This window comes from Chiloscyllium plagiosum, chromosome 4 (assembly GCF_004010195.1).
Source record: "Chiloscyllium plagiosum isolate BGI_BamShark_2017 chromosome 4, ASM401019v2, whole genome shotgun sequence".
In the NCBI taxonomy this organism is placed as follows: Eukaryota; Metazoa; Chordata; class Chondrichthyes; order Orectolobiformes; family Hemiscylliidae; genus Chiloscyllium; species Chiloscyllium plagiosum.
The window spans coordinates 107,582,095-107,601,838 of NC_057713.1; the positions used below are offsets into that span (position 1 = coordinate 107,582,095).

The following is a 19,744-nucleotide window of genomic DNA, read 5'->3' on the forward strand; positions in this document are numbered from 1 at the left end:
AGATGCATCTCCTCAGCCCTTCAATTACCATAGCTAGTCCACATAACCTGCATATCCCTGGATACAAGGGAGCAATTCGTATGGCCAATCCATGACCGTTTGCCAATTCTGCCTTCACACTGAACCACTTAAGTCGAGGAAACTGTACTTTGAGTTGCCGTAGCAACTTCTTTCCATTCACCAGATGGTTAGGCTGGTCAGATTGTGGAAAAGGTGCTTCGAGAATTTGAATGAGACACTAAGTGAAAGTGAACTGAACTTATGGTACAAGTTTTTCACAAACCTCAGTGTTCTCCTGACAGCATACTCATGCTTCAAAAATGAGATTCAATTTAGGTTGGGGAGTGAAGCAAGATGGAGTTGGCAGACTCTCTGGCCACAATATTTAGCCTTCCTTGGACTTACTAAGAATGCCAGAGTTCTGAAAATGGCCAATGCAGAAGGCAAAAACTGTAAACCTGGTAATATGAGGCCAAATCAGCATAATGCTGTGTCGGAAACTACCAGAGACTATCGTCCATAGAAGAATCTGCACATGGAGAACTCGGGTTAATAAGAAAAAGCCAGCACAAATTTATTAGATTAGATTACTTAGTGTGGAAACAGGCCCTTCGGCCCAACAAGTCCACACCGACCCTCCGAAGAGCAACCCACCCAGACCCATTCCCCTACATTTACCCCTTTATCTAACACTACGGGCAATTTAGCATGGCCAATTCACCTAACCTGCACATCATTTGGACTGTGGGAGGAAACCGGAGCACCTGAAGGCAACCCACGCAGACACAGGGAGAATGTGCAAACTCCACACAGACAGTTGCCTGAGGCGGGAATTGAACCTGGGTCCCTGGTGCGGTGAGGCAGCAGTGATTACCACTGTGCCAATTTGTGACCGATGAATCTGGTTAAATTATTTGATAAAGCAATAGAGAGGATTAATGAAGGCGATGCGGTATGCAGCAATTTGGATTTCCAAAAGGAATATGATAAAATGCCACATAGTAGATCTATTCGCAAAATAAAAGGTGTCTGATATTAAAAGGACTACGTAAATTGAAGTACATAATTCAGTGAAAGGAAGGAAAAGTGAGTAATTGATGATATTTTCTTGACTAAAGACACGTATATTGGGGGTCCCCCAAAAATTTTGCAAGAGTAATTAAGAAAGACTTCAGAAAATGTCAAACAGCAGATGCAATTTATTGCACAAAACATCTATTTCCCTTGTAAAGTGTAATCCAAATATTATAAGGGGAATGCAAGCCATGTCCAAAGATTTCTTTGTGGCATCTGGAAGATCACTCCTCTCCTGATAAATAAGGAGAACATTTTGAAGTAAAATTGGACAAGTTCAAAGAAGGCACTGAAGACAACGGGAGATAAATTAAGAACTATTCAAGAATTAGGGTAATGTTGGTATGGTTTGAGAGTATGGACAGAGAAAGCTGAGGCAATGAATGGATTATCTCAATCTAATTGTCAAAAATGGCTACAATTCTTTGCATTTGTCAAACAGCATAAAAGGATAGTTGGCAATGGATAAAAGATCTCAGATTTGGATCACAATGGGCTTTAATTTGTTCATGAACTCGAACAATTATGACTCCTGAGGTCTTCAGCCCTTGGACTTAAACTAACATAAGGCCATTCCATATAGCACGAGTACAGTCAGGGAAAGGAAGTATGTTGTTGAACACAATGGCAAAAGCAGGATGTCACTGAGCAGAAACAGGTACAAAAATAGCACAGAGGAGAGGGGCAAAGAGTGGACTGTATTAAAAAGTATTATTCCAAGTGTATAGCAAGACAGTCTCCCGCCACTCAACCCTACGTCAGAAACAGAAGGAAACCGAGCAAAACTTCTTACACATAAATGGCTTTTTCTGCGATGCCGATGAAGGGAACAGAAAGGTCATATGAGATGGCATGGTTAAGAGGGTCATAATTTATAGAGAGCCTTGTTTAATTGTAAAGACCAAAAAAAAAATCACTCTGTCGTAAACTTGGAAATGTATCTTTTATTTGATAAGAAACACAAACTCAAATGGTAAACATTTCTTAACAGGGTTACAGGAGGTTCTGCACTGCAGAGGGCAGTTAACTTCAAACACTGCTGTGAGATAATGGTTATTAGGCTTTATGTAAAATGTTCTTGGTGAAAATCATTGCAAATATACGTTCCAGCTGACCAAACCCATTTCATATTGGACCCTATGGGATAATGGTAAACTGTATCTATCACTATTATAATGGTGCTTTGCAGGGATATTGAAAAATTATTTTTTTAAAAATGGAAAAAGTACTGAACAATACATTTAACTTACAAGCACTACAAATAGTACTTAACAATACAAGACTTACCTGTAATCTGGAAATTTCCTCACCAAACTTCTTCTGTTGTTTAGCAAGAACAGATTGATGATATTCTGCATTGGCCTGCATCATGCAATGTTTTGCAGCAAGAACAGGTAGCACCTCCTGGAAATAAAAATACTGACCAGGGGAGAAGTCCAACCACAAACAACCACAGACAACAAGGGAAGAAGGAAAGAGAAGGAGAAAGAGGAAATTAGAATCACATTAATGGTTTTTAGAAAGTCCGATAGATTAAATCATTTGAAATGTAAGTTGGGCAATCAAGTGACTATGAATGGCTTGAATTTTGACAAAATAAAACAACTGTATCCTTTAAAAATGAACTATTTACTAAAAGCACTCTTGTTAATATTCTGGCAACAAATGAGTCACGTACCAAAAACAAAAGCTCAATCCCCAATTATTGAATGTAATTTTGAAAATATTACTTAACGCTCGAGCTAACTTGTCCAATCATTTATTAGACATTAGGCAAGTACCTGTTGTGAAAGTACAGACAATCATGTAGTCAGATGTGAACTGGAAGTTAGTTATCATTTTCTCAATTAATAACAGGAAAGACATAAAAAAGGGATCAAACGGGAAATAGATAATGCAGGAGCTGAGTTAAGGTCTCTATGTTATAGAATTAGATGGTGAGACTCAACTGCTGAACAAAACTTTGGCGATATTTTGAACATTTTATATTTGACCCATTTGCTTTCAGAATTTAAATTCAACAATTTGCTTGCATGCAACTTACAAGCACTACAATTCACCCCCGTCTGAATACTGAATACTAAATCCAAGCCAGTACATGCCACTAGTAGTGGAAATTTTTCCAAGTCAACCAAGTTCCTCAGTTATAGTTACAGTATGTTGCTGCTAATCATTTGGGGCAATAGACATCTGGTCAGATTACCAATTTACCATTTTTTTCTGAACTACAATACCACTCACTTGAGCTGGCAACTTTCACAAATAAGCAATGAAATAAATGTATTTGAGATATATTTAGCAATTGTTTCACCCTATTCAATAGTGTACATAACCAATATATTTTAATATCACAAGTTGAACTATCACCTGTGGAATACCTCAAAAGAACTAAAGCTGACATAACTTAAGAATCAGGAAAAATAGATCATTTGATTCCTTGAGCATGGTCTGGCATTAAATAACATAATAGCTGACTGGATTGCGGATTTAAACTTCTTTCTTGTCTCCGCCAAATTAGGCAGTGTTCTGTGGTATATGCCTATGCCTACTACAAACTGGGTTCAAGGTACTCAAAAACATTTAACATAGGATTGTTAAAGCCAGAGACAGCCAATTGATTTCAGCAAGATTAATGTGTAATCCTTTGAATCAAGAGACTCTGAAATTCATTGTACCAGCCAAATATTCAACAGCAATTAAAGCTTCGTGGTTCTTCAACTCCATGGTTGCTATACCAGCATTTAGAGCCAGGAATCACATTTAGATATACCATCTGGAGAAATCTACCCTACCATCTCGACAAGATGAACGCTTCCTTCAGATAAACGCTTTCTGACCTGACCAATGTGAACATGATAATTGCATACACTGGCTATCTTTTATGGAAATAGAAATCTGTATAATTTTATATCATATTTAACTGTCAAACCAATAAAAAGGCTTGACTTGCCAGAGGATAAACATGTCTCTGCTGCAGTGTTCAGTTAATTCAAACCAGTTCCTGCAATTTGACAAGGCTAACTAGAAACAAATCAGTCCCTACCTGTGGATTTGCTTTGAATTAGTGCTCAAAAATGCATTAAATATTTAATTGCCTATTTGAGGTACAAATTTCCATTTAATGTTACTACTTTTAACATTATTGAAAATTGCAAGTAAATTGCTCAAATACAGTAAAAAAAATTCTTTTGGGTGTACTGAAATTCAGAAAAGAATAAAATCTAGCCCAGACAGCATTCTGTAATAACTGAGAACATATGGAGTTGTTTTGTAGATACTACAATAGGCTGCAGTGTCCACACTACATTAGAGAGTAAGGTAGGGAGAGGACAGAATGACACCTCATTCAAAGGATCATAAAGATGAGTCTGGTCAGGGAGTTGGTTAGTCTGTAAGATAAATAGTAATGGGAAGGTTAAGAGACCAAAAGGTGGCAGAGATGCAAAATAGCCAATAGTTTAAAATCTTACAAGAACAAGGCAGAACACAACAACATATAGTCACACACATTAAATAAGTGAAAAATCTCATTGGTTTCATTCATTTTGACAAAAAAAATTCATCTTAAAAGTCAAGTTTCAATGACAATTAGAAGTGACTTTGTCATCACATTCACTGATAAACTAATACACATCCACATTTATATTAACTATTGTTTTGATTTTATAATTGTTTTAGTTACATTAGTGCATAAGCTCTTCTTTACTATACAAGGATTGTACAAAACTGAAAATGAATAGCTAGTGACTGAACAAACATGATTACTTGAACACCGTTTTTAGTTTAAAAATCTGTTATTATCAACTTAATTCTTGAATGAGTTGATGATCTAACAAAATCACAAGGAATGAATTAATAATTATTGCTTACAAAATCAAAATGAGGGTTCTTATGGCACAGTGCTAGTGTCCCTACCTCCAGGATAGAATATAGAGGTTTTTTGGCCCATCAAGTATGCACTAACCGTATGAAGAGCACCCCATTCAGACAGCCCCCACCTTAATTCCCTGTAACCCTGCATTTACCATGGCCAAACCATCTACCTTGCACATGTCGTTCGACTGTGGCAGGAAACCAGAGCACCTGGCGGAAACCTATGCAGACATGGTGAGAACATGCAAACTCCACACAGACAATCACCCAAGCGTGGAACCGAACCCACGTTCCTGGCAGTGAGCCAGCAGTGCTGACTAAAGACTGGGTTCAAGGCCCACCTGCTTCAGATGTGTCTCATCATACATCTGAACAGATTGATTAAAATTATCAATGAAATCAAAAGGAACACTTAAATTCAACTTGAGGATGAAAAAATATATTCACAAAAATGCAATCTCTACTATGTTTCAACAACTAAGTATTGATTAATGATTACAGATTCAAGCATGCAAATTTGACAAATTCAAATTTATAAAAACAGTGCAGCTATGAAATGTAAAGAAAAATGAAATACCAAAAAATCTGCTTTTGAAGAAAATATTATGAAGCAACAAACAACTTTTTAATGAATCAAATCTCATTTTTCTTGTAAAATATAAATTACGGACATAGAGTCATAGAGATGCACAGCATGGAAACAGACCCTTCGGTCCAACCCGTCCATGCCGACCAGATATCCCAACCCAATCTAGTCCCACCTGCCAGCAACCGACCCACATCCCTCAAAACTCTTCCTATTCATAAACCCAACCAGATGCCTTTTAAATGTTGCATTGTACCAGCCTCCACCACTTCTTCTGGCAGCTCATTCCATACACGTACCACCCTCTGTGAAAACGTTGCCCCTTAGGTCTCTTTTATATCTTTCCACTCTCACCCTAAACCTATGCCCTCCAGTTCTGGACTCCCTGACCCCAGGGAAAAGACTTTGCCCACTTATCCTATCCATGCCCCTCATAATTTTGTTAACCTCTATAAGGTCACCCCTCGGCCTCCGACGCTCCAGGGAAAACAGCCGCAGCCTGTTCAGCCTCTCCCTATAGCTCAAATCCTCCAACCCTGGCAAAATCCTTGTAAATCTTTCCTGAACCCTTTCAAGTTTCACAATGCTGCCTTCTATATCCTAACACAAAAAAAAATGCTCAAGACTTGCTGGGCAAGAGGAGGAAAATGTGATTACAATTTAGATGATCTGTTGAAAACAGTAACCCTTCAAGGACAACACAAAGTTCAGGTCTTTAATACAAGCTGCTCCTTCAGTTACTATGTCAAAGTTTTTGTGCCAGCTTAACTATTTAGCACTCCATGCACAGAGCTTCATCCATTGTGTCAACCCACAATTTTTCATATATTAAAATTGATGAAAAATTGAACACAATGTGAGCCGTGTATACTGACATCTGTGTCCCAGATGCACTTACTCATAGGCTTCGCACCAAAATTGCTAAATTGAAGAATTTACTCCAATGTCGATATAAGAAACTGAACATAAAGTAATCTCAGCACATAAAACTTCAGTTAAAGACGTGGCAAAAGTCCTTAACTGAATTAAAAGTAATTCAGTTCAAAAGTAATTAAAACTGAATTAAAAGTGATGTAATTCACTTTTCAATGAATTACATCAAGATGAAAAATATATAAAATACAATTATGCAATATCCATTTTACAGAAGCCTTGTGAGCTCCATTAAAAATTTATTAAATATAAACATGCTGATCATTTCAACTAACAACTATCTTTTATGAACTTAAGTCTAAACTGCTCCCCGTCTGCAGTTTTATCTGGCCAATTTATAACCCCTTCCTTCGATGATATATTATCCTCAAGTTCCTTATTAGCCTTTGTCGTGCCACCTTTTATGCCAGTACCAGAATGAAAACAATTGGTGCAGTTCCTCCATGCGCTCTTTAAGTGCTTGCCAATGCCTGACTATTGTCATCCCTTTACGATAAATCGATCAATATTACTTCATTAGCTCATGCCTCATACCATCACAGTTTCTTTTATTTATAGATTCAGGACCCTAGTCTCAGAATTAACTATACCAGTTCCCATATATTGGAAGAATTCACCATATTATGATGACCACTCAACCCCAAGGATCCTTGCACATCTAGACTGCCAATTACATAATACCTAGTTTAGAATGACCTGCTCTCTTGTTGGGTCATCAACATATCAATCCAGAAAACTATCCAAAATAAAAAAAATAATAATATCACATGTTAATATTCAATTTGTTTTGACATTTGTTTTATGGGATGTTTAAATCAGCAATTCCTAACACTTTATTCATCAGCTTTCCTTATTGGGAGAAAGTGAGGACTGCAGATGCTGGATATCAGAGTCAAAAAAAGTGTGGTGCTGGAAAAGTACAGCTGGTCAGGTACCATCTGAGAAGCGGGAAAAGTCTACGTTTCGAAACAGATTCCTGATGAAGAGCTTATGCTCAAAACATTGACTCTCCTGCTCCTTGGATGCTGCTTACCCAGATTTCCTTATTGGCAAGCATTGTAAGTCCATCAGAATGGAACAGTCATTAGACGGTCCATGATTTGTAACTAAATGGCTTCTGCAACCTTTCATAGTTCATATAAATGCAACTTAAACATATTGGTAATGACATCGGTTGGGATTATAACAATACCACCATACGGGAAGCAGGCCATAGAACCTGTAGCCTACTTTAACCTTAAATCTAGTATCCTTCCCAATCCGCATGCCCTTCAATTCTCTTTGAATCATAAAACTGATTGATGATTGAGCACCTAGTGAATTCCAAAAGATTCACAATCCTAAGTGAAGATATTTCTCATCTCATTCCTGAAGAACCATCTGAGTACCTTGAGATGATTCCCCAGCCAAGGCAATCAAACTTTTGGCATCCACCATGTAAGATTGAGAGCACTTGACATGTTCCAGTGAGACCATCATTCTTATGTCACAGGATAAAGGCCCTTTTGCCTGAATAACAGTCAATTTTATTCATATTTACTCTACTTTTGACCTGTAACCTAACGAATTTTAAACCTTGAAACTATATACAGTGGTTTTAATATAATAAAAAAGACACTTAACGGGAACAGTATGAAACAAAATTATTTTCTGAGCGACCATTCCATGACAGAATACTAGGTTAAGATAGCCAAAAGCTTAGGCAAAGATGTAAGTTTTAATAATCTTCTAAGAAAGAGAGCAGAGAGCTTAGGGAAGGGAATTTTAGGAGCTGGATATCCAGTCAGTTGATCATGTAACCACCATGGTACGGTCAATCAAAGATGCAAGAAAGACCTGTGCCAGAAGTATGGATTGTGAGGTATTGTGGGATTGCGCAAGATTAAGTAATCTGGTGAAGCCAAGGAGGAATTTGAATATCAGCGTATGAAATTTAAAACTACAAAAAAAAAAGCAAGGAATTGCTTAAATCTGCGTCAGTTTGGACAGAGGCAGTCAGTAGTAGAGTTTTAGAAGAGAAGAGGACAGAACCTGAAAAAAAATGGTTAATCCTTTCAGTTAACAGGAGGCAGGACGGGAATTTGGCTGGTAAGTATTTTACTGGGAACAAGGTCAAAAGAGCACAAAGGAGTCAACAGCTGGATGAGATGAGCACAGTGGTGATTTCAGCAGAGATGGCAAAGAAACATGAGAAAGATACAAATTTGGGCTACAGTAGAAGAGTGCCTCAGAGCACGTTTGGCTTGGTGGGTTTAGGGAAAAGAAGGAAGTTGCAGAGGCATCTACATAATTACTTTGTAAAGAAATGCATTGAAGCAAAGGCATTTGCATTGTATTTCATCTGCAAGAATCGCTGTTATGATATCAACTGAACATACAGCAATAGCTAGTTTGGTGTAGGAAAGATTATACTTTATTGCTTGATGAAAATAAATAGATACACAAAGTTAGTACTAAGTTAACTTGCTAACTGTGTCACATGAAATGGAATAATTGAGAGTAGCAAGGTTGGTTTGTTAACTTTATATTAAGCGGTATGTAATCATGCCACCTAATTTTACATAAGACTGTTACTGATCATCCACATTGCATTGGATTTACCTAACATTTTCCAAGAAATGTTTTCTCTTCCATCCCCCTCCATTAAAAAGAAGTGATCATCATACTTGATTAGAACGTGCAAAAGCAAATCTTAGCAATTTAAAGTATATTTTGAAACAGATTTGATGCAGCGAGAAACTTTTCATTGTAAAAATAAGATTTGAGATTTAAAATGCATTTAAATGGCTTTATATTTTAAATGTACTGCTAAACTGCATATAACTGAGTAACAAAACTATGAAATTTGGGAAAAATAAATTTATGGCATAAACCTTTAAAATCAGCTTTATTTATGCACACAAAACCTTGGTAACTCTTACCACTAGCTTGAACTGCACTTTTATCTATTTAATTAATAATGAGATGTCACCACTGTCTATACAGTTTGAATTTACCTTGGGCAAATTTTCCTTAAACTGGCACTGTTTGAAGGCATCTCCATAGTAATCAGCAGCTTGATTGGCAAGTTTAGCGATAATTGCATCTTTCATTTTATCTGCAAGACAGAATTGTTAATAGTAATTTAAGCACAGGTCTTTACTTCAAAGGTCATGATCAAGCATAGTCTTTATACATCCCAATATAATCTAAATGGGTCCTGCTAAGTGCCCTTTAAAAAAGTCACAGTAAATGCTGTTATACAGTAAATACTACCATTCATGAAAGATGTTTTCCTGGAGAATGTGATTTTTATAAGTGGTACAAAATGACTGAACGCACATACTGTAAATCAATGAACGTATAAAAGCAAGCACAGTGCTTACGATTACTCTTGGGAAAACTGTTGGTGAGCAAACAGAGCTGCACTGTGAGAAAACGTACAAAGTAATGTGCAAATCAGCAATTTCATGAAGGGCCAACCATGAACAGCTGGACTTTACTGTGACGATATTTGAAAAATTCAAAAACGTTAGAACGAGACGTTGTAGCAGCATGTACATTAAATGGTTAATTGAAAGTTAAATTATAATTAGTGTAATTAGATAAAACACATCATTCTCATGCGATAAGATCGGCTACTATAGTAGCTCGAAATCTTCAAATCCTGCTAAGTTGGCCCCTTCAAGTCTAGACAACTTAATATTATGCATGTATGTGTTCTTTACTTTGCTCTAAAGGAAGTTTTATTAAACTCTTGCCTCACAGGTGGCTAAATTTTAAATTAGAATACCAGGAGGTTCAATTGGTACTAGCAATAATTTTTAATGCCTCTCTGGCGACAACAGATGTGCCAGAGAACTGGAAGATAGCAAACATGAAATCCACATGATTGAAGGTTTGTGATTGCAGAGGCCAGACTGGAGAGAGATTTAATTTTGAAGACAGATTGGATAGACTTGGGCTGTTTTCCTCAGAACAGAGAAGATTGAGAGGGGACATGATTCAGATGTATAAAATTATGAGGAGCAGAGACATGGTAGACAGGAAGAAATTTCTCCCCTTGGTAGGAGGATCATCCACCAACAGCATAAATTTAAGTTCGGGCCAGGTAGTTTTGAGCATATATGAAGAAAAGACCTTTTCCACCCAGAGGATGGTGTAAATCTGGAACTTTTTGTCTGAGGGCAATAGAAGCAGAGACTCTTATAACATTTAAGAATTTAGATGCACATTTGTAATGCCAAGACATACAAGCCTCATGGGTTAAGTGATGGAGAATGAAATGAGAATACTCGGGTGGTTTGTCTTTGACTGGTGGAGATTTGATGAGCTAAAGGACTTTATTCTGTGCTGTCGACTTTGAGGACTTAGTCCCTTAAACCCATATTATGTTTCTGTGCAGCTCATGAGAAAGAGGTTTTGTTTTGGTGAAATTGATCCAATTTGCACTGGAGATTATTTTCCTCATCAACTCCAAAACAATTTCATCAGCCCACTGAAAGAATACTATTAATAATAAGTCAAATAATGCAGTGAAGAGTGGGTTTTCAAACAGGAGTCACACCATTGTCTACAGACTAAATATTACTGCATTCTCTTTTATAATATCAAAATGGGCTTCAAAAAGATGCACATCTGCTTATATTGCATAGCCCAAAAATGTAATCTACATATGAAGAATTTACATCAAATTCCTCCAGGTACTGAACATTTAGGTGAAAATTACAGACATGCAAGATGGCAAGCTGCGTACTAATGTTAATCCAGACAGAATGATAAATTCAGACCAGCTAATATTCTCATCTTCCCATGAGAGCTCAGAATTATTTAGGACTCTGCGAGCATATACTACTGACAATTTAGCAGGCACAAAACCAACAGAAAATGCCAACAGAATTCTTTTCCAATTTGAATAATAGCACAATTTAGTTCCCAACATCTTATTAATTGCTTGTTTTAGATTCCTTTTCAGTTTGAAGCAATATTCAGTTGGAGGTGTACATAATGTATGTTTCTGTCGAGTCACAGTTTTCACTGAGTAGCTCATTATAAATCAAGTGCGTAAATAGATTAGGAGGCAGTTTAGGACTCTAGCTCACAAGCTCGTTTAGGGGGAAATGAGCAGTCACCATGAAGCTGACCCAGACTGGAAAGCTGTACCCATATTTGGGAGTTCTAATTCAACATAGAGTGCTGAACAGGTTTTATGAAAACCTGGTTTACCAATGTCCTTTAGGAAAGGCAATTTGCTGTCCTTACCTGGTCTGGTCTGGTCTGCATGTGACTCCAGACTCATTACAATGTGGTTAACGTTTAAGTGCTCTCTGGGCAATCAGCAGTTGCTAATAAACATCCACATCCCATGACTGAATAAAACAGAGGTTTCTCAGCCAATTCTTCTTGCACCTCCAGCCTTCCACCTTGCTTCCCTAGTGCAATCCTTCTTGTCTCTATTTTCTATAAAGTATCAGATTGACTCCTTTAATTATTACTTGGTTCCTTCTCAGCTCCAAATTTGTTCTGTACATTTTTAACTTCTGTAGATCCTCAATACTTTTAAGTCCTACTTCAGATCACTCTCAATCTTCAAAGCTGACAAGTTCATTATTGCTTAACTTTGCCACATTTGTCAATTTAACACTGGTTGCTCCCATGCCATCTTCTTAATAAATGCCAGTGGCTCACAAGCTTAAAATCCATACCTGTCAGCCATCTTCTTCATGAATTTAATGCATCCTACTTCTGCAATCTCTCAAGCTCCAAGTTTTGGATACCTCTTCACTGTCCAAACCCGGCTAGTTGCCAACCCTTCATTAGCATATCCAATTCCACTCTATGATGGGATTCTCAACATTCTGCAATAAAATGCACCCTGCTAATTCTTGCTTTGGAGGGGGTGCAAGGGCAATATTGCCATTCGATCCAAAAAAGCATTCTATAATTGATTTTATATTTAAATCTTCCAAATTATACTTCAGGGAGAAGAGCATTACTTGGGAAATGACTACAATTGTTACTTGCACCATTTTAATTTGCATAGCTGAAAATATGCTGAGAGCAAAATGATAATCAGTTTTTTTTGGTTTTAACCTTGCACGTGTATATTATACAAGAATTAAATTCATTAACAAGTACAAACAATACAAAATTCAGATAGTCATATTTACCAGCTGCTGCTTTAAGGAAAAATACCTCCTGTGCTTGAGCCAACATGATCAGGCTGAGGGTCCCAACTGTATCTGGAGAGGTATCCATTGTGAGCTCTCGATTCATTGTTGATAGTACAGTATCCTTGATGTGCTGGAAAACTCCACTGGCAAGCTATTGCAACGAAGAAGAAAAAACAACCATTTCATCCCATCTGTCCACATGATCAAACTTGGATTAGGTTAAGATTACTTCAATTTCATAAAGTTCCAAGATCCTGACTCATTACTTATGAGTACAGCTTTCGGTCATAAAATCTTAAATTACAGTTGAGGGTAATCAAGAGACATGTTCCGTGCACAAAAAAAAGTGGAAATCTGGAATTTCTCTCCCCAAAAAGCTGCACATACTCAGACAAAGTTTTTAAGATTGAGAGTGATAGATTGCTATGCAAGTTATTAAAAGATATGCAGTAATGACGGGCAAACTGAATGAAGTTCGAGATCAGCATTGATCTAAGTGAATGATACAGCAGGCTAGGGATACAAAGTAGCCATCTTCGCTTCCTATGGGTATTACATCAGTACTCATTTTCAGTCCAATTTAATACAATACAAATTCACTAACCTGCAAGAAAGAAAATGCAGTTTTGCAAGTTTAAAATATCAATACATCTTTTAACTATTAAGCTACTTACAAGTAATATGGGGGGAGGGGGGGGGCATTAGTGGGAAGAAAATCAACTTTGGGATTTTTCAGCTTATGCCCATTTTTGCACGATCACCTCAGATAGAAACTGGATAACATGATGAAGACAGTCAAGCAAAAGAGAATCAAGAACAAAACTGAGGGGAAGACAATGGAAAACAAGGACAGATGGCTAGAGAAACCAGAGAGAAACAATTAACTACATAACACTAATAGAAAAAGTTTTATGCACGTGTAACATTAGCAGGAATAAACATTAAAAAATCTGATTTTAAGTACAGTTAACATTGACAATGATCTTTCTACCCACCAAATTTACACTTTGAGCACCAGAGGGCAGTAACAGCACCATTTTAGCCTCTTCATTTTTGAGAAACGGAAAACTACTGCAGTTATCAAAATACTTCCTAGTAAATACTACAAGTGCCATTTTTGAAATAGCTTCACTTAAATCTAGAAATACCATAATATGGTAAAGCAGAAAGGAATTATATCAAGGTGAGGCAGAAAGGGAATTTGTGTCACAATCTACATATTTCGCCCCTTATTTCAGTTTATCATCAAAATCAAATTTCAAGATGCTAATTTCTCCTCACAGATGGATAAAGTTGAAAAACAAAAGCAAATCTGAAAGCCAAATGTGTCTGTCTTTTCTCCTCATTTCTCTACCAACTATCATCTTGGCCAGAAAATGACTTGAGTTTTTTTTTTGACAACAATGAAGAATTTCCTTGACAACAACATTCATGTGCATAGACATTCGTATGAGATATGGAGTCCACTGGCACCACAATTAAATTACCAATCCTTATGTTTGAACTCGTAACTTCCAGTCATCAGTATTGATTAACGAATAGAAAGCAGCAGGAACCCAAAACATTGCTTGCTCCTTAACAGCTGTGGGTCAGTGACGTCAAGTTAGAAATCTGACCACAGTCACTAACTTGTCTAAGACCAAGAATCAAATTGATGCAATGTTCATTGCATGACTTAGGATAACAGCAAGAGATGCCTTTCCCTAGAGTCATTATGGCCCTCTGGAAAAATAAAGATTTGTTATCCTCAAAAACACAGTGGGGATTTGCAGCATCAACATTCCGTAAGCATGAAGATGCAATAATTGTTTTGAGATGTTTCCTACAAGTTGATGACTTTGTCCTTCTGTGGACACTCTACAACAGCATGCCTAACTGGACCTAGAAGCAAGAAATTGAGACACATGTATCAATGTTCACTTCAGCAACAGCTGATAACAAAGTAGCATATTATTTTGATTTTAACACAGATGATCAGAATTACTATTAATTGGTAACTGAATATATCTTATATGGATTTCAGGACTTGGTATTTTTTACTCCCCCCATAGCCGCCATTTTTGCTGTTTTGAATCCTGACGATCTTCACAAATGTCACTATGCTGTTAATTTCAAATATTTTCTCTTTTAATATTTTTATGATATGTTCAAGTTCTTTCCAAAGACAGAATACAAATTCGTAACAGATGAATGAAAATTAAAAAAAAAGAAACCTTGCCCATGACTGCTTTGTGCAAAGTTACAAATAATATAAAGAAATGTACACCATCGAAATTTTAATTTACTGGACCAGAGCATTAAAAAGCATCATGTTTTGCAAAAGAGCAATGCCTAAGTTTTAAATTATGACTCCTAGTTTTAGATTTACCCTACAAGGAGGAACATCGACTCAGCATTCTTCCTGTCAAGTCAGAACTTTATGTATTTCAATAAGATTGACTCTCATTCTTCTATGCTTCGCTTTGCAATCAACACCAGCCATGCGTTACCTTGTAAGTTTCTATTAGATCTCCCCTCAACCTTCTGCCTTGCCAATAATTTGCTTTATCCGGATGTTAACTTTTCGCAATTTATTTTGGATAAAAAGGTTCTTTTTCGGAGTGGCAGCCACAAGTGGGGTCCCACAAGGTTCAGTGTCGGGGCCGCAGCAGTAAGTTTATATATTAATGTTCTGGATGAAGGGACTAGGAGCATTCTGGCAAAGTCTGCCAATGATACGAAGTTAGGTGGACTGGCAGGTAGTACTGAGGAGGTGGGGAGGCTGCAGAAAGATTTAGACAGTTTAGGAGAGTGGTCCAGGAAATTGTTGATGAAATTCAACGTGAGCAAACATGAGGTCTTGCACATACAGGCATGGAGTATTTTCTAAACGGCGAGAAAATTCATAAAGCCGAAGTACAAAGGGATCTGGGAGTGCTAGTCCAGGATTCTCTCAAGGTTGACTTGCAGGTTGAGTCCATGATTAAGAAAGCAAATGTAATGCTGTCATTTATCTCAGTAGGGTTGGAATATAAAGGTAGCAATGTGCTTCTAAGACTTTATAGTTAGGCCTCATTTGGAATATTGTGTCCAATTTTGGGCCCCACACCTCAGGAAGGACACAATGGCACTGAAACGTGTCCAGCAGAGATTCACATGGGTGATCCCTGGAATGAGAGGCCTAACGTACGATGAATGGCTGAGGATTCTGGGATTGTATTCATTAGAGTTTAGAAGGTTGAGGGCAGATCTAATAGAAACTTACAAGGTAACGCATGGCTTAGAAAGGGTGGACGCTGGGAATTTATTTCCGTTAGGCAGGAAGACCAGGACCAGTGGACACAGCCTTAGAATTAGAGTGTGGTGGGTCTGTGGAATTCATTGCCACTGAGCACAGTGAAGGCTGGGATGTTAAATGTCTTCAAGGCAGAGATTGATAAATTCTTATCTTATGATGAATTAAGGGCAATTGGGCAAGCGGAGTTGAAATGCCCATCAGCCCTGATTAAATGGCAGAGTGGATTCGATAGGCCGAATGGCCTTACTTCTACTCCTATGTCTTATGGTCTTATATACCATGATCCCCAGATTTTTCTGTACCATCAAGTTCTGTCCAATCTCACCATTTAAATAGTACGTCCATTCTCTAATGTTCCTGCCAAATGTGAATAAGTTCATCTAATTGATGACAGAAAACAAACGAGTCGAATACATGTTCCTGACCTGCTGAGTACTTCTAGTCCTTAGTTTTTATTTCAAGTTTTCGTTATCCATGGTCCTTTGCTATTTTGGAGAAAAATACAAGATATTTTCAGGTAGGTTTGTCACGCACAAATGCGCAACGCATTGCTAATAAGGTGGCAATGTTTCAGTTGGAAGATGCCACACGGGATTATGACACCATATCTGGTTCAAACAAGTGAAGGATTTGAAACTTTCCCGACAAAAAAAAAAGTTCAGGAAAAAGCTTTTAAAAAGTTTAAAATGTGAGGTAGTGACAACGTTGACCAACTATACTTCCCAGGAAAAGCTTGTGCTTGAGGATTCAAAGATTGAAGTCATTTAGGTAGACTAATGGAAAAAAAGAGGAATTATATCCTGCAGGCCAATAAGAAATGGAAAAGATGTAGAGAAGCAAATCTGCAAGCAAAGCTCAGAAAGATGCAAAACTAAAGGATATCTATAATGGGAGCTTCAACTATCCGAATAGAGACAAGGAAAATTAGAGTGTGAAATGGGAATTCCAAAAAGATGCACAAGAAAACTTTCTTGATCAGCACATTTCCACTCTAACAAGCAAGGTCACTGACCTGAAATGATAATTCTATTTTTCTCTGCAATGCTGCTGCCTAGTTTGTTGAATATTTCTAACATTTTCTATTTTAATTTCAGATATCCAGCACTAGAAGAATTTTGTTTTGTTGAAAAGGAATAAAGCAGCTCTAGCATAACTTTTAGAAATGACTAATCACATTACTAGGCTGAAAGATAAGGTAATTGGCAAAACAGCCAGAGATTAAGTGATTTTTTTTAAAGGCAGCAAATCATGTTTGGATGCAATGCTATTAGAGATGTGAGCCGTGAAGTTCACTTTTGTTTGCTTTAAATCAAAGAAAGTGTCTGCAACTTTTAAAACGAGTTTGAGTATAGACAATGCTGCCGTTTGGAGCAGTAAACAAGATATTCAGACAAATCCATAGCACCTGTGCATACGCAGGGCAATTCCACCCAGAAGCAGGCTTTTGACCAGCTTTTCAATTGGGGCCAAGTTGTTTTAGGCTCAGAAGAGTTCAACACACAACCTTTTAATTTATTCCTGGCAAAAAGCTATAGCCTTGAGTGTAGTCCATGCAGCAGAAACATCCAACCTGCACAGAAAAATAACCCATCTCTTCCTCTCCATTTGGAGAAGTTTCTTAACAGATCCCTAATGTCTCACATTTCTTGATCATCATTCCCCTCAATTGCTCTCTGCAATTCCCCTGCTGAAAGGGAAAAAAAAAGTCACTGATGGGTAAATTCTCACCCAGTGAAAGACAGTGTCGGTGTATCCGCAGATTCATGTCATCAGCGGAGATTCAGAAGGAATTAAAAAAAAAACATGGTCCAAATTGGTGGACTTGAACAGAGTTTCCCATATTTTTCTTTCGTCCACCCATGATATTTGCATCTTTCTTTCTGTGCCTGTATAGTGAATGGGAATTTTTAAAAAGGGGTAAAATTTCAGTTGAACAGTTGTAGATTAGCAATTGGTCTATTTTTTGCTATTAGTTAAAAACTGTTTGATACAACGTATAGTTTATTTTTTGGTTGAAGCAAAATACTGGTTTACATTCGTGACTTTAATTAGATGTTTGGATAAACTGGGCAATTCAGTGGTTTAATCAAATTCTTATATTTGTGACAACTTGGGGAACAGTGGGGCTTGATTTACAGCATCCTATTCCCATAAACTGTGACAGTGGCAAGGAAACAAATTCAACTTTTGAAGGGAAATTGAATAATCATACAATAAGAGAAAACTGCAGGTCGAAGTGGGGCAAACTGGATAGCACTTCCAAAGGCATGACGGCTTAAAATGACAACTCTTGTCCTGCAAGATTGTTTATGATTTCACGCATCTGCAAACATTAAAAACACTGGAGAAACACAGCAAACCTGGCAGCATCTGTGGAAAGGAAAACAGATAATGTTTCAACTCCACTATGGCTCTTCTTTAGAGCAAAGGAAGTAATTTGTGGACTTGAAAGACGAATGTTGTTCCCCTCTCCAAAGATGCTGCCAGACGGCTGACTTTTTCCAGCATCATGCGGTTGTTCCGCGATTCTAAGATTACACTCACTCGAGTCCAGGTATTTAAGTTAAGGGAACCCCAAAAAGCATAACCAGGTGACAGTAAAAGGTACAAAGGCAGTTATAAAAAGTTGCTGGAGATCAGAGGCAGAGTCAGAGTGTGGTGCTGGAAAATCACAGCTGGTCAGGCAGCATCCAAGGAGCAGGAGAGTCGATGCTTCGAGTATAAGGTATTCATCTGCTTATGCTCGACTCTCCTGTTCCTTGGATAAGACAGTATGGCTAGGAACAAAAAAGTTATAAAGAGCCTGCAATGACATCTGCATACCTGGTAATACTTAGCTGCTGCTTTCAACCCTTCATCATTTTCAAGATTCTGTTCTGATGCAATTTGGCTGGCAAGAGCTCCAATGTTGAACAAAATACAGGTCTTTTCAAATCCCAAACTCGCAAAGGCTGCAATCAAATACGAGAAATAAGAAAAGTACAGTAGTTACAATTGCTTAAACTGGAATAGTTTTTGGATATTATAGATTCCGATAGGGAATTTTACTAATGTAATGTTAAAAGACTAAATGGGAATCTCTCTCTGGACATTAATATTAAATTAAAGAACATTCTCGAAGTGGGTGGGGACAACAGTCAGGCAAGGATGGGAATGACGCCCCACTCCAATTAGACAGTCATTTGCTACTATTCCCCTACTATTATCAGATTAAACTATCATTCAATCTCTTCCATTCAGAAATGCTTTCGAGCCATCCTCCAAAGTTATGAGGCATCATACCTACATTGTCTTGGGGAAATCACTGGGTCAGGAAATCATCTGCATAACGATTCCCCAGGATTAGGTCTTTAGCATTTTCTCAGAGGATGATCTCATCCTGCCATTGCACCTGGGGTAACATGTGACTGAGTGACTCAGGGTTGTCTTGTGTGGCATGTGACTGTGGGGGAGTAGCCAGAGCATCTGTTAGCAGAGCAACTGACCTGTATGAAGGGAATGTGTTTTCTTTGTTCAGTGCCTCACTTTGACTCGACTTCACATGCCTGCGAAGAGGGTCAAAGAGAGTCACCTAGCTTTAATAAACTTTAACTGTCTGGAGAGGTTGGTGCGTGCGAATAGCATCTCGTGTGAGAAACCTCGGGAAAAGAACCTACCTCGGGAAAAGAACCTAACACAAGGAACTAATTTGTGTTTTATATGTCAAATTGTTTTGCACTAAATACAATGTCGTTAATGTCCCTGTTCAGTTAAGATTCAGTATCAGTAATGCACCAACTCAGTGGTGACACAAAGATTTCAGTAAAGCACAACATATTCATACTAAATATATGGGGATGAATTTTAACT

At 37.7% G+C, this 19,744-nt stretch overlaps 1 protein-coding gene across 4 annotated transcripts in view; it reads right to left on the bottom strand.

Moving 5' to 3' along the window:
- The window catches only part of LOC122549299 (programmed cell death 6 interacting protein), a 102,716-nt gene that overhangs the window by 47,438 nt on the left and 35,534 nt on the right, over nt 1–19,744 (bottom strand). For 2 of the 4 annotated variants that reach the window (XM_043688857.1, XM_043688859.1), the window contains exons 4-7: nt 18,719–18,846; nt 12,616–12,769; nt 9,463–9,563; nt 2,362–2,478 (exon numbers count right to left, since the gene is read on the bottom strand). In XM_043688857.1, coding sequence (XP_043544792.1) covers nt 2,362–2,478; nt 9,463–9,563; nt 12,616–12,769; nt 18,719–18,846 — 500 coding nt within the window. Of the gene's footprint in view, nt 1–2,361; nt 2,494–9,462; nt 9,564–12,615; nt 12,770–18,718; nt 18,847–19,744 lie in introns of all 4 variants that reach the window. The other 2 variants (XM_043688855.1, XM_043688858.1) reach the window with 1 other exon arrangement.